Source organism: Anolis sagrei, chromosome 11 (assembly GCF_037176765.1).
Source record: "Anolis sagrei isolate rAnoSag1 chromosome 11, rAnoSag1.mat, whole genome shotgun sequence".
NCBI lineage: Eukaryota > Metazoa > Chordata > Lepidosauria > Squamata > Dactyloidae > Anolis > Anolis sagrei.
The window spans coordinates 22222207-22237707 of record NC_090031.1 but is presented as its reverse complement, the minus strand read 5'-3'; the positions used below and the strand labels follow the sequence as shown (position 1 = coordinate 22237707).

At 42.4% G+C, this 15501-nt stretch overlaps 1 protein-coding gene across 1 annotated transcript in view; it reads left to right on the top strand.

The window, feature by feature from the left end:
• The window catches only part of TEX14 (testis expressed 14, intercellular bridge forming factor), a 102731-nt gene that overhangs the window by 56113 nt on the left and 31117 nt on the right, over positions 1-15501 (top strand). The window contains exons 18-19 of the mRNA XM_067472010.1: positions 3270-3389; positions 4512-4624. Coding sequence (XP_067328111.1) covers positions 3270-3389; positions 4512-4624 — 233 coding nt within the window. The remainder of the gene's footprint in view (positions 1-3269; positions 3390-4511; positions 4625-15501) is intronic.

Here is a 15501-nt window from a genome sequence, read left to right as displayed (position 1 = left end):
AACTTTCAGTTCCTCTACTGTTTCGGTTTTATTGAAAAACAAAATAAAACAAGTATAGGGTGGGCGTGACATAGCTTATCATGTTGTGATTTAGGAAGTTGTGGGTTCAGATCAACATAGAAAAAAGTCTTTCAGGATTCTCTATGTCAGGAAATCCCACACTCTGGTTTTCCAGATACTTAGGAGTCATTGAATTCTTGGGTGCTAGCCATATTGTCTGGGAGCTGAAATCCAAACATCTGGAAGAAATTGGACGAAGAAATTGGACTCCTCAAGAATAATAATAAAATAATAAAACTTTATTTATATACCGCTCTATCTCCCTGAGGGGGACTCAGGGTGGTTTCCAAGTAACCCCACCAAAATATACAGAGTAAACAGCATAACATAATATCAACTAAACAACATAAGCATAAAATTATCACAATAACACATATATATTAAAAATAATCCTGCCTGTTTAGAGCAATTAATAGGCTGGACCGAGGCTAGTTCAAACTCAAAATATGAGGGGACCAGGAATTAAGTACAGTGCTATAACAGGTTAACAGCAATAGCGGGTACGGGTCTGTGGCTGCTCATTTCCAGGGCCTATTAGAGGGATGACCAGGGTAATAGGTAGGAAGTATAAGGCCATGTACAACAATGTTTGGGGCTGGGCTAGAACTGGTCACTCTCAAAGCTTGTTGAAACCACCAGGTCTTCAAGCTCTTACGAAAGGGGTCTGTCTTATTTCCCTTGGAAGGGTGTTCCAGAGGCGGGGGGCCACGACCGAGAAGGCCCTCCCTCTTGTCCCCATCCACCGTACTTGTGGCGGTGGTGGGAGCGAAAGGAGGGTCTCCCCGGAAGATTGTAGAGTTCGTACTGGTTCATAGAAGGAGATGCGATCGCGAAGATAGGCAGGGCCCGAACCGTTTGGGGCTTTATAGGTCATAACCTGCACCTTGAATTTGGCTCGTCAACTTATCAGCAGCCAATGAAGCTGTTTTAATAGGGCCGTTGCATGCTCCCTATAGTTTGCCCCAATAAGGAGCCTGTACCAATTGAAACTTCTGGGCCATCTTCAAGGGCAGCCCCATGTAGATCGCATTGCAATAGTCCAGTCTGGATGTAACCAAGGCGTGGACCACCCTGGCCAAGTCAGACTTCATGAAGAAGACTTCATGAGAAGGGCAATTTATAATCTTCTGTCTATTGGGGGAAGTTGGAGATGTCACCACTTCTTGCTGAAGAGACTGAGACAATTCAGAGTTAGCATTATGGCCCAAGGAGTGGATGGCATTCTTTTCCTTCTCACCTCTCCAATTCTGAGACCCCAAGCAGGAAACAAAAGAGGTTCTGTTCAGCCTATGCATTGGAGGCAGGAAAGGACTCTGAGTTAACCATAGCCAAATCTAAACCACAAAAGTTGTTGAGGTTATTTTCACAGCTAGGTCGTCCTGATATGCTGATCAGCCTGGAACAGTGAAGCAGACTCCAAATACTTATTTCAGATCCAGGTCTAGATAGAGGTTGAAAACACTAAAATCCCCCAGTCCCCCAAATCCCCCAATCGCCATTGGTTAAACGAGTTATTTATTTATTTACGACATTTATATGCCGCCCTTCTCACCCTGAAGGGGACTCAGAGCGGCTTACAAGATATATATATTCATATTATATTATTAGCATAGTACAATATCAGTATTTTATATTACTATATTGTACTATACCATTATATTGTAATATTATGAGTAATATTACATGTAATATAAAATATAATAATAATAATAATAATAATAATAATAATAATAATATATGATATTGTATTACATTATAATATTATAAATATTACTAGCTGTACCCCGCCACGCGTTGCTGTGGCCCAGTCTGATCTGGAAAATAAAGTAATGAGAAAGTGTTGGTTTCTAATATATGCAATTCCTTTATGCTTATGAGTAAACAGTATTTATAGTTGTTTCTTTGTCAGTGTCGATGTGGAGAGTGTCTGGTTTGCCTACTCTGGAACACGCAACATATCATTGTCCTTCTTTAAGGGTCTCTTTCAAATCTATGATACTATATCTATGTGTGTGCGTGTGAGAATCATATCTATCTATCTATCTATCTATCTATCTATATTTATGACTGGATGGCTCTTTGTCAGGAGGGCTCTGATTACATTGTCTTGCCCTGGTGAAGAGAGTTGGACTGGATGAACTTAAGTATTTTCTGTTGGTCATGGGGTTCTGTGTGGGAAGTTTGCCCCATTTCTGTCGTTTGTGGTTTTCAGAATGCTCTTTAATTGTAGTGAACTATAAATCCCAGTAACTACAAATCCCAAATGTCAAGGTCTATTTCCTCCAAACTCCATCTGTGTTCATATTAGGCATATGGATTTTTTGTGTCAAGTTTGGTCCAGATCCATCATTGTTTGAGTCCACAGTGCTCTCTGGATATAGGTGAACTACAACTCCCAAACTCAAGGACAATGCCCGCCAACCCCTTCTGGTGTTTTCTATTGGTCATGGGAGTCCTGTATGCCATGTTTGGTTCAATTCCATCATTGGTGGAGTTCAGAATGCTCTTTGATTGTAGGTGAACTATAAATCCCAGCAACTAAAACTCCCAAATGTCAAGGTCTAATTCCCTTAAACTCCATCTGTGTTCATATTTGGGCATATGGAATATTCGTGCCAAGTTTGGTCCAGATCCATCATTGAGTCCACAGTGCTCTCTGGATGTGGGTGAACTACAATTCCCAAACTCAAGGTCAATATCCACCAAACCCTTCCAGTTTTTTCTGTTGGTCATGGGAGCCCTGAGTGGAGGACATACATTGGGTTGTTAGGTGTCTTGTGTCCAAATTTGGTGTCAATTCCCCCAGTGAAACCAGAGAAACCCATAAAGACCAATGCTTGATTCCCTGTCAGGCTTTGATAAGGAAAACCTTGAGGGAAGCTCTTAAACAGGATCAGAAGAACTCTTCAAAATAACTGATGTCTCTGGCTGACCTCTTGCATTCTCTTAGCTTCCGTGACAGCTTCAGAAAACGTGTTCATTGTTGGCAGAAATGTATCCAATTGTCTGGTGATTATGTGGGAAAGGGAATAGTGGCAGTTAAAAAGCACATTCTAAGGATTATTTCTGTGTTTGATTTATTAAAATATTCCCATCGAAATCCAAGTAACGAAGGTGGAGGCATTACTTTTCATTCAATCTTCGTATTTTGACTAAAACGGCCTGCTGTGAATGAGTCCAGTTCTGACTCTCACATGTTTCTCTTACAGGGCCGGCTAGAGGGTCGAATTGATTCCCCATCTTCCTCTGTGGATGTATCGGAGGAGTTTCTAACTGCTGACGAGGATCTTGTCACCTCTTTAGCTCCTCACGAGAATTCAGAATTTGAGGTAAGCAGAAAGAAGGAAAGCAGAAGGAAGGCACCGTGCGAATTTGCCTGGAATCAAGGGAACTGGGAATATCCCATTGTGTGCCAATTGTGTATGGATGGAATTCATCATTGGAACTTAGTGACACAACCTTTGCATGCAAATAATTCTTGGTGCAGTCTAGAGCATATCCTACTGAACCAGCCAGTGGGGAAATTTGGACTGCAACTCCCATTAGCTACAGTCAGCATGGTTTAGCATTTAGGGATGAGGATTTATGTTTTTATTGATTTTATATGAATCTATATTTTATATACTAATGTTTTTAATTGTATTTTATGTTGTTGGGGGCATCGAATTGTGCTGAATCGCCTTCTGTCTGAGAAAGGCGGTATATAAATATGGCAAAAAATAATGTGAACAAACCTCTGAAAGATTGCGCCTGGAAAATCTGTATTGAAATTTATTTATAGTGTCAGCAGCAAATTGAGAATACAGTTAAAATGTATTTAAAAACCACAAAAAATTAAAAACTTGGCATTGTACTAAATTCCCTTTGACCAGAAGCTTGCCACTTGGAGTGCCCCTTATTTGTTTGTTTGTTTGTTTGTTTGTTTACAGTATTTATATTCCGCTCTTCTCACCCCTCAGGGGACTTAGGGCAGATTACAATGTACATATACAGGCAAACATTCAATGCGACACACACATAACACATATAGACAAGACAGTCAGAGGGTATTTAACATTTCAACTTTTTCTGGCCACCAGGGGAGCTGTCGCTTCACCATCCACCTGCGACACTGATGAAGTACTTCCTCATTCCTCGCATGCTTGCTGGAGATTTTTATGACCTCATAAATTAGTTAAACTGGCATCCCTACATAAGTAGTACCTAATTTTCCTACTTGACAGATGCAGCTGTCTTTCGGGCTGCTAAGGTCAACAACAAGTTGCACAAATTGGCCAGAAGCTCACTCCGACCCGGGCTGGCTTCGAACTCATGACCTTCGGTCAGTAGTCATCTTAATACAGCTGACTCCCAGCCATTTATTCATTCCTTAATCCACAGTTTTATGTCTGCCGACCCCTCTTTTAAATTTCCCTTCAATATTTTTGTTTTGTTTTGTATCATCCCTTCAGAGTTCGACTGTTGAAGAAGATCTGGAAGTAACCTATATAGTGTGCGGGCCAGATGATTTGGAAGTCTCCCAAGAAATCTGTCTGGAGAAAGAACATCCCATAACTACAGGGCAAGGCAAGCTCGCTTTTTTTATTAAGTATCTGCCCAACCTGTCTGATGTTTATTTCCTAATTAAATGCTTTCCAAAGATCCCTGAATTTCTATAAGCAGATGCAGGCCCCTTCGAAGCCCAGGCTGACCCATCAATCACTGAGGACAGGTCTTAATTTTTATGAATCTGTGAGCTTTCCCTGAAAGCCTGTGCAATGTTGATGAGAGAGTCGTATCTCCTTCCTCGTATGATCTAAGATTTAATATCTAGGAACTTCCGTTTGGTTGTATAGATGCATTGGCGCTAAAGTTAAGCTTTTATTCATAAGTAGCTGTACCCACCACGCATTGCTGTGGCTAACCTTCCCTCCCTCTTCCTCTCCTTCTTTCTTCCTCTCCTTCCTTCCCTCCATCTTTCCTTCCTTCTTCCTTTTTCTTTCCCTCCCTCTTTCTCTCCTTTTTTCCTTATCTACCTCTTTCCTTCCTTCTTTCCTTCCTTCGCTCTTTGGTTCCATCCTTACTCCTCTCTTTCCTTCCTTCCTTCCTTCCTTCCCTCCTTCCTTCCTTCCTTCCTTCCTTCCTTCCTTCCTTCCTTCCTTCCTTCCTTCCATCTTTCCTTCCTTCCTTCCCTCCTTCTTTTTCTTTCCTTCCCTCTTTCTCTCCTTTTTTCCTTCTCTACCTCTTCTTTCCTTCCTTCCTTTGCTCTTTGGTTCCATCCTTCCTCCTCTCTTTCCTTCCTTCCTCCTTTTCTTTCCCCTCCCTCTTTCTCTCCTTTTTCCTTCTCTACCACTTCTTTCCTTACTTTGCTCTTTGGTTCCATTCTTCCTTCTCTCTTTCCTTACTTCCCTCCCTCTGTCTCTCTTTTTTCCTTCTCTACCTCTTTTTTTCCTTCCTTCCTTTGCTCTTTGGTTCCATCCTTTCTCCTCTTTTTCCTTTCTTCCTTACCTCCTTCCTTCCTTCCTTCCTTCTTTTTCTTTCCCTCCCTCTTTCTTTCCTTTTTTCCTTCTCTACCTCTTTCTTTCCTCCCTCCCTTCCTTTGCTCTTTGGTTCCATCCTTACTCCTCTCTTTCTTTCCTTTCTCCGTTCCCCCCCCCCCTTCTCTCCTTTTTTCCTTCTCTATCACTTCTTTCTTTCCTTCCTTTGCTCTTTGGTTCCATCCTTCCTCCCCTCTTTCCTTCCTTCCCTCCCTCTTTCCCTCCTTTTTTCCTTCTCTATCTCTTTCTTTCCTTCCTTCCTTTGCTCTTTGGTTCTATCCTTCCTTCTCTCTTTCCTATCTTCCCTCCCTCTTTCACTCCTTTGCTCTCCTTCCATCTCTCTTTTTCCCTTTTCTTTTTTCTTTCCTTCTCTCCTTTCTTCTCTAGCTTTCTTTCTTTCCTCCCTCCCTCCCTTCTTTCCTTCCTTCCTTCTTTGCTTCCTTTCTTCCCTCTTTCCCTTCCCCTTCCTTCTTTCCCTCTTTATCTCCCTCCCTCCCTCCTTCCTTCCCCTTTCCCCTCCTTCATTCCTTCCCTCTAAGCATAGGCCAGAAAAGAGTTGGGCTCATCGGCAGTGCTTGAGAGAGGTGCGTCCCTGCTCTCTGCAGAGCAAGGGCTCCACAGTTAGTGCCCTCATATTGCCCTCAGGTCTCCTTGTGACTCCTCCCAACTGCCACTGTCATCGAGGGACGCAACCTTCCGATGTGACAGTAGCAAAGGAGAGCTGGGGTGGCTGTTTGTTTTCTTTTCCCTTGCGCAGGGAGGGAGTCGTTTTGCGCATGCGCTGTATTGTCATTTAGCTTTTTTGTGTTTTTAAGTCCTTTCCTCTGCTTTTTTGGGGAGTTTTATGAGTGATGGTCACTCGGTTTGTTAGAGGTGTAGTGTCCAAATTTGGTGTCAATTCATTCAGTTGTTTTTGAGTTATGATCATCCCACAAATGAACATTACATTTTTATTTATATAGATAGAAATTGGACTCGATGGGATGTAGGAGCTTGAATATTGAAATAGAATTCTGGTAAACCATGATTCAAAAAGCTATCAGTCAAGCAAGCTTGGGCGAGTCACGTTTCTCAGTCTTGTAGGAAGGAAGGCAGTCGCAAATCTTGTCTAAATAAATCTGGCACAAAAAAAGAAAGAAATACAAACAGAAGGCCAGAGTGAAGAGAGAGGGAGCCAGAAGACAGTTGTCTCCTGTACTATGCTAATAATATAATATAATATAATATAATATAATATAATATAATATCTGTACCCGCCACGCGTTGCTGTGGCCAACCTTCCCTCCCTCTTTCTCTCCCTCCTTCCCTCTTTCCTTCCTTTTCTCTTTTTCTTTCCCTATTTCTCTTCTTTCTTCCATCTCTACCTGTTTCTTTCCCCCCTTTCTTTGCTCTTTGTACATCCTTCCTTCTCTCCTTCCTTCCCTCCCTCCCTATCTTTCCTTCCTTCTCTCCTTCCTTCTCTCTCTTTTTCCTTTCACTTTTTTATTTCCTCCTCTCCTTCCTTGCTTCTCTACCTTTCCTTCCTTCCTTCCTTCCTTCCTTCCTTCCTTCTTTCCCTCCCTCCTTCTCTCCTTCCTTCCTTCCTTCCTTCCTTCCTTCCTTCCTTCCTTCCTTCCTTCCCTCTTTCCCTCCTTCTCTCATTAATTCTTGACTGTCCCTTCCATGTAATATTGTATTTATATCTTACATAGAAAGAAGGAAGGAAGGAGGGAGAGGAAAGAAGGAAAAAGGAAGGGAGGGAGGGAAAAAAGGGAAGGAAGGAAAAGAAAGAAGGATGGACAGGAAGGAAGGGAGGGAGGGAAGGAAGGAGAAGGAAGGGAGGGAGAAGGAAGGAAGGATGGAGGGAAAAGAAGGAGGGGGATGAAGAAAGGTAGTTGCTGGGATTTATCGTTCACCTACAATCAGAGAACATTCTGAACCCCACCAATGATGGAATTGAACCAAACTTGGCACACAGTTCTCCCATGACCAACAGAAAATACTGGAAGGGTTTGGTGGGCAGTGTCCTTTGGTTTTGGAGTTGTAGTTCACCTATATCCAGAGAGCACTGTGGACTCAAACAATGATGGATCTGGACCAAACTCTACACGAATACTCAATATGCCCAAATGTGAACACTGATGGAGTTTGGGGAAAATAGAATCTTGACATTTGGGAGTTGTAGTTGCTGTGATTTATAGTTCACCTACAATCAGAGAACATTCTGAACTCCACCAACGATGGAATTGAACCAAACTTGGCACACAGTTCTTCCATGACCAACAGAAGATACTGGAAGGGTTTGGTGGGCAGTGTCCTTTTGTTTTGGAGTTGTAGTTCACCTACATCCAGAGATCACTGTGGACTCAAACAATGATGGATCTGGACCAAACTCCACATGAATACTCAATATGCCCAAATGTGAGCATTGATGGAGTTTGGGAAACATAGAATCTTGACATTTGGGAGTTGTAGTAGCTGGGATTTATAGTTCACCTACAATCAAAGAACATTCTGAACCCCACCAACAAAGGAATTGAACCAAACTTGGCACACAGTTCTACCATGACCGACAGAAAATACTAGAAGGGTTTGGTGGGCAGTGTCCTTTGGTTTTGGAGTTGTAGTTCACCTACATCCAGAGAGCACTGTGGACTCAAACAATGATGGATCTGGACCAAACTCCACACGAATATGCCCAAATGTGAGCATTGATGGAGTTTGGGGAACATAGAATCTTGACATTTGGGAGTTGTAGCTGCTGGGATTTATAGTTCACCTACAATCACAGAGCATTCTGAACCCCACCAATGATAGAATTGGGCCAAACTTCGCACACAAAACCCCCATGTGGGCCACAGCAACGTGTGGCAGGGGACGGCTAGTAGTAATATATAATACTGATATTGTACCTTGCTAATAATATAATATATTGTATGTATATATATATATTTTGTAAGCCGCTCTGAGTCCTCGTCTGGGTGAGAAGGGCGGCATATAAATGTCGCAAATAAATAAACAAATTGGAGTTGATTTGACAGGACGTAAAAACAAGTTTAGAAAACCAATTGAGAGGTTTGTGTTTCCCTTACGAAAAAAAATTTCCATTTAGCTCTATCAAGTTCCTGCAAAAATAGCATTAAGCTCTTGGTTTTAAAGACTGCAGCTGATTTTTCAAGACGGTAAATGGGGAGCAAGACCTGTATCACTTCAATTGACTTGTCTTCGAGGACCTTTCTTTGTCTATGGAACTCGCAAAGCGGCTTTGTGAGAGAAGCAGCTGCCACAGCGTTTTCTGCCCAGACGCTGCCTGTTGACATTTGTTGGGCTGCCACTCAGACCACTTCTCTGACCTCTATTACAAAACCAGCAGCACCTTCGCTTCAGCCAGACCTTCCTGCGGATGTCTCAATGTCACATCTGGTTTGGCCTCCCTCTCACTCTCATTATGGCTGCATGTTGAAGTTCACATTAGTATTTCAGCTCGTCATGTTTATTCAGTGATAATCTTCCAAATCGGAGGCCTGGGGGAGCGGAGTTCTCCTTAGCGGAGGTTTTGAAGCTTTGGAAGGGGACAGAGCCCATTTAAAATTCTCCCCGCATGGGCATTTATCAGACAAGGTCTATTTGAAGCACTTTGAGAAGCTGGGCTGGGGGAAAGCAAAGCACCCCGCTCTCCTGTGTTTTGGCAGGCACGGCTTCTTCACCCTGTGGCACTGCTGTTTGAAAATCTTATTATCGCTATCAACATCCGTGACAAGCCGTTGCTGATTCAGCAGCCCTGTGCGTTTGACTCCAGAGCTGACTGGAGAGTGAATTAGATTTTCACACATAATATCCCAGTTTCCATCTTCGGCCCTGGAGTTGGGAAAGTAGTCCCTTATATGCAGGGTTCACATTCATTGTGGATTTTGTAAATACGAGGGTTGAATGAAAAGTAATGCCTCCACCTTCGTAACTCCTCAACAGATGGCAGTACTGCCTTGTTCAGTAGACTCTCCTCTACAGTTTCATTTTTGTGGGAAGCCTTAGCATTGAACGGTTGTGTTGTTAAAGTGCGAAGTATGGAAACCTGTGCAGACGTTCGGTCAATGCAACTTAAGCAACTTGCAATCATTGAATTCTTGACAGCAAACAGTGTCACCAGCACAAACACAAAACAATCTATGCGTAATGTCAAAGTGTATTATCAAAAGAGCATATAGTATTCCATTTACCAAAATCCCCAGTACATAGCTCAATTCAGTAGTACACAGAAATCAAAAGGAGCAGCCGCTCTCAAACGTAACAGTTTTAGGTCTGGATAAGGATTCCACTGTATATAGGCTTCAGGGATACATATAATAAGAAAAGTCATATAAACAAAGTAAGCACTGAGTCATGAGGCTATATGTAAACTAAAGCGGCTGCTCCTTTTGATTTCTGTGTACCACTGAACTGAGCTATGTACTGGGGATTTTGGTAAATGGAGTATTATATGCTCTTTTGATAATACACTTTGACATTACGCATAGATTGTTTTGTGTTTGTGCTGATACCTTACAAGTACTCTGGGATATTGTGTAGCAAACAGTGTCACCCCAAAGGAGATTCTTCAGAGAATACAAGCTGTTTATGGTGATTGTTGGGTTGTTGTAGGTTTTTCCAGGCTATATGGCCATGTTCTAGAGGCATTTTCTCCTGACGTTTCGCCTGCATCTTTGACAAGCATCCTCAGAGGTAGTGAGGTCTGTTGGAAGTAGGAAAATGGGTTTATATATCTGTTGGAATGACCAGGGTGGGACAAAGGACTTTTGTCTGCTGGAACGAGGTGTGAATGTTTCAACTGACCACCTTGATTAGCATTTAATGTCTTGGAAGTGCCTGGGGGGAATCTTTTGTTGAGAGTGATTTGATGTGCCTAATTGTTTACTCTCTGTTGTTTTGCTGTTGTAATTTTTGAGTTTTTTTTTAATACTGGTAGCCAGATTTTGTTCATTTTCATGGTTTCTTCCTTTCTGTTGAAATTGTCCAGATGCTTGTGGATTTCAATGGCTTCTCTGTGTAGTCTGACATGGTGGTCGTTGGTGTGGTCCAGCATTTCTGTGTTCTCAAATAATATGCTGTGTCCAGGTTGGTTCATCAGGTGCTCTTTTATGGCTGACCTCTGGTTGAATAGTCTGCAGTGCTCCTTGATTCGTGTTGATTTGTGTTTGGGCAACGCTGCATTTGGTGGTCCCTATGTAGACTTGTCCACATGGTGATTGTGTTTATGTGAGTACCGTTGTGGGTGAATAAGTTTAAAGATGTTGAGGTGGGAACATCTGACTTGCGTGACAAAGAGTTGGACATCCTGTGACAGCAACCTCCGGGTTTGACAAGCAGAAGATTGACAGATTGATTCAGGACAATCTTCGTATCAGAGAGAAATTTCAAGCATAATCGGCATTTCACAAGAACGTGTGGGTCACATTATTGCTTTGCTTGGCTATTGGAAGATCTGTGCACGATGGGTACCCAGGATGCTGACGCCTGAAATGAAAGAGCACAGACTTGAAACTTCAGAGACTGGATCTCACCACCATACGACATCCTCCATCATACGACATCTTCCATACAGTCCAGATTTAGCACCGTCTGACTTCCATCTGTTCCCGATAAAGAAAGAAGATCTTTGGGGACATCATTATGCTTCTGATGAAGATGTTGAGAGAACTGTGAGACTCTGGTTGAGGAAACAGAGTCTCGACTTCTTCCGTGACGGCTTCAGAAAACTTGTTCATCGTTGGCAGAAATGTATCCAATTGTCTGGTGATTATGTGGAAAAGTGAATAGTGGTCGTTAAAGAGCTCATTTTAAGGATTATTTCTGAATTTGATGTATTAAAATATTCCCATCCAAACCCAAGTAATCAAGTTGGAGGCATTACTTTTCATTCAAGCCTCGTATTTCAATGCCCCTTAGGATGCATTCGCTTCTCAGAAAAGAGGAAGATAAAAGAAAGCCCCTTTTAAAAACCAGCCAAAGTAACTTGCAGCCAAGTTAAAACACATGCATAATTTTCTGTTCAGTATGGTATGTGAGCCACATAACTTACTGAAATAATCCAGTGATCTTCATAAGTGTCTGACTGAAGCACTTAGTTGCCACACTAGCAAGGGATGATAGGTGTTGCCATCTAGTACAGTGAATTTGGGCACTATATAATAAAATCCAAAATATTTATTTATTTACGATATTTATATGCCACTCTTCTCACCCCGAAGGGGAGTCAGAGCGGCTTACAAGATATATATACATACAATATATCATATTATTAGCATAGTACAATATCATCATCATCATCTTTAATTACTTATTAATCGTCCTCCATCCGAGATGCTCCAGGCGATTTACAAAGCAGAAATTATATCAGTATTATATATTACTATACAGTTCAATGTTGTTGTTCATTCGTTCAGTCGTCTCCGACTCTTCGTGACCTCATGGACCAGCCCACGCCAGAGCTCCCTGTTGGCCGTCACCACCCCCAGCTCCTTCAAGGTCAGTCCAGTCACTTCAAGGATGCCATCCATCCATCTTGCCCTTGGTTGGCCCCTCTTCCTTTAACCTTCCTCTTTCCCCAGCATAATGCAATATCATTATTATATATTACTATGCAATTATATTGTAATATTATTATTATTACGTGTAATACAAAATATATAATTATAATATCATCATCATTATTATTAGTATTATATTGTATTACATTATAATATTATAAATACACACATTGCAGCAATTAATGACATTGTTGTTGTGTTGCTGTGAGATTTCCAGGCTGTATGGCCATGTTCCAGAAGCATTTTCTCCTGATGTTTCACCCACATCTATGGCAGGCATCCTCAGAGGTTGTGTGGTCTGTTGAAAACTAGGCAAGTGGGGTTTATATATTTGTGGAATAATGTCCAGGGTGGCAGAAAGAACTTTTGTCTCCTTGAGGCAAGTGTGAATGCTGCAATTGGCCACCTTGATTAGCATTGAATGGCCTTGCTGCTCCAAAGACTGACTGATTCCTGCCTGTTGTTAGGTTTTTATGTGCTTTAAAATGGACTTTATCTTATGGTGACTCTCTCCTTGAATTTCTTGACCAGATTTTTTAAAATTATTTTTTATTGTGCAATTTTAGTATTTACAGCAAAAGAGGGTGAAAACATAAGTGTATCAAAGAGAGAGAGTGGAAGAAAAAGAGAAAAAGAGGAAAAGAAAAAAAAAACCAGGAGATAACGTCGTGATGGGACTTTTCAAAATCTTCCAAGAGTGTTAATTTTTATAGATTCAGTTTTCCTTTAACATACCCGGTGGTGGAGCATCCTGTTTGCTTATTTCAGATGCTGGACAGGTCTATTATTAATGTCATTTTCCTTGTTGAAATAAAGTCTTTGAATCCTGACCAATCTGTCTTTTGTTGTGTTCTGTTCAGTCTTTGGGACTCAAGAGTGAAATACTCAAGGCGCAATTGCAAACCGTGCCAACAAAGAGAAAAAATATGACAAGTGCAAAGAAACCAGAATGGATGTCCAAAGAACTTCTAACTGTGCTAAGACACAAAAGAGACATGCACAAGACGTGAAAAAAGGGAGAAATCACCAAAGAAGAATTCAAACAAATAGCCAACACCTGTAGGGAAAAGGTCCGCAAGGCTAAAGCACAAAACGAGCTCAGGCTTGCCAGGGACATTAAAAACAATAAAAAGGGATTCTTTTCTTATGTCAGTAGAAAAAGGAAAAACAAGGAGGTGATAGGAGAAAATGGGGCAATGCTGACAGGAGATAGGGAAAAGGCAGAATTACTTAATACCTTCTTTGCCTCGGACTTCTCACAAAAAGAAAGTCATCTTCAACCTCAGCAAGATGGAGTGGATGAGCGATTAGAGGACATCCAACCCCAAATTGGGAAACAAGTCGTCCAGGAATACCTGGCCGCTCTAAATGAGTTCAAGTCCCCAGGGCCAGATCAATTACACCCAAGAGTATTGAAGGAACTAGCGGAAGTCATTTCGGAACCATTGGCAACCATCTTTGAGAGTTCTTGGAGAACGGGAGAAGTTCCAGCAGATTGTAGGAGGGCCAATGTGGTCCCAATCTTCAAGAAGGGAAAAAAGGATGACCCAAACAACTACCGTCTTGTCAGCCTCACATCGATATCAGGCAAGATTCTGGAAAAGATTATTAGGCCCGTCGCAAACTAGGTTCCTGCGGGAGAAAACCTTGCTAGCATGTCCCTGACGTCACGAGACTCCGCCTCTCGCCCCGCCCCTTTCTCCGCCCCTTTCTCTTTGCCAGCGTGGTTTTTCCTTTGCTAGGGCAGCATTGCCCGCATTTTCTCTCAGTTGGCAGAATTCAACTGAGAGAAAATGCGGGCAATGCTGCCCTAGCAAAGGAAAAACCACGCTGGCAAAGAGAAAGGGGCGGAGAAAGGGGCGGGGAGAGAGGCGCAGGCTCATGACGTCAGGGACGTGCTAGCAAGGTTTTCTCCCGCAGGAACCTAGTTTGCGACGGCTCTTAAGGAAGTGGTCTGCAAACACTTAGAAACAAATGCGGTCATTGCTAATAGTCAACATGGATTTATCAAAAACAAGTCATTCCAGACTAATCTGATCTCTTTTTTCGATAGAGTTACAAGCTGGGTAGATGCGGAGAACTCCGTGGACCTGGATTTCAGTAAGGCCTTCGACAAGGTCCCCCATGACCTTCTGGCAAGGAAACTAGTCCAATGTGGGCTAGGCAAAATTACGGTGAGGTGGATCTGTAATTGGTTAAATGGATGAACCCAGAGGGTGATTCTCCCCAAGCCTTCCTCTTCATCCTGGAAAGAAGTGACAAGTGGAGTGCCGCAGGATTCCGTCCTGGGCCCGGTCCTGTTCAGGATCTTAGATCTTAGATGAAGTGTTAGAAGACAGGATCATCAAGTTTGCAGATGACACCAAATTGGGAGGGATAGCCAATACTCCAGAGGACAGGAGCAGGATTCAAAACAATCTTGACAGACTAGAGAGATGGGCCAAAGCTAACAAAATGAAGTTCAACAGTGACAAATGCAAGATACTCCACTTTGGCAGGAAAAATGAAATGCAAAGATACAGAATGGGGGACGCCTGGCTCGAGAGCAGTACGTGTGAAAAAGATCTTGGAGTCCTCGTGGACAACAAGTTAAACATGAGCCAACAATGTGATGTGGTGGCAAAAAAAGCCAATGGGATTTTGTCCTGCATCAAGAGGAGCATAGTGTCTAGATCGAGGGAAGTCATGCTACCCCTCTATTCCGCTTTGGTTACACCACACCTGGAATATTGTGTCCAATTCTGGGCACCACAATTCAAGAGAGAGATTGACAAGCTGGAATGTGTCCAGAGGAGGGCGACTAAAATGATCAAGGGTCTGGAGAACAAGCCCTATGAGGAGCGGCTTAAGGAGCTGGTCATGTTTAGCCTGAAGAAGAGAAGGCTGAGAGGAGACATGATAGGCATGTATAAATATGTGAGAGGAAGCCACAGGGAGGAGGGAGCAAGCTTGTTTTCTGCTTCCTTGGAGACTAGGACGCGGAACAATGGCTTCAAACACACAGATCTCTCTGGATGTAGGTGAACTACAACTCCCAAACTCAAGGTCAATGCCCACCAACCCCTTCTGGTGTTTTCTATTGTTCATGGGAGTCCTGTATGCCACATTTGGTTCAATTCCATCATTGGTGGAGTTCAGAATGCTTTTTGCTTGTATGTAGGTTAATCCCAGCAACTACAACTCCTAAATGACAAAATCAATTTTTTTGAGTGATGGTCACTCCTTGGGTTAGTAGGTGTCTTGTGGCCAAATTTGGCGGCCATTCATTCAGTGGTTTTTGAGTTATGTTAATCCCACAAACTAACATTACATTTTTATTTATATAGACTGCCATGCGTTGCTGTGACCCAGCCTGTGTATAT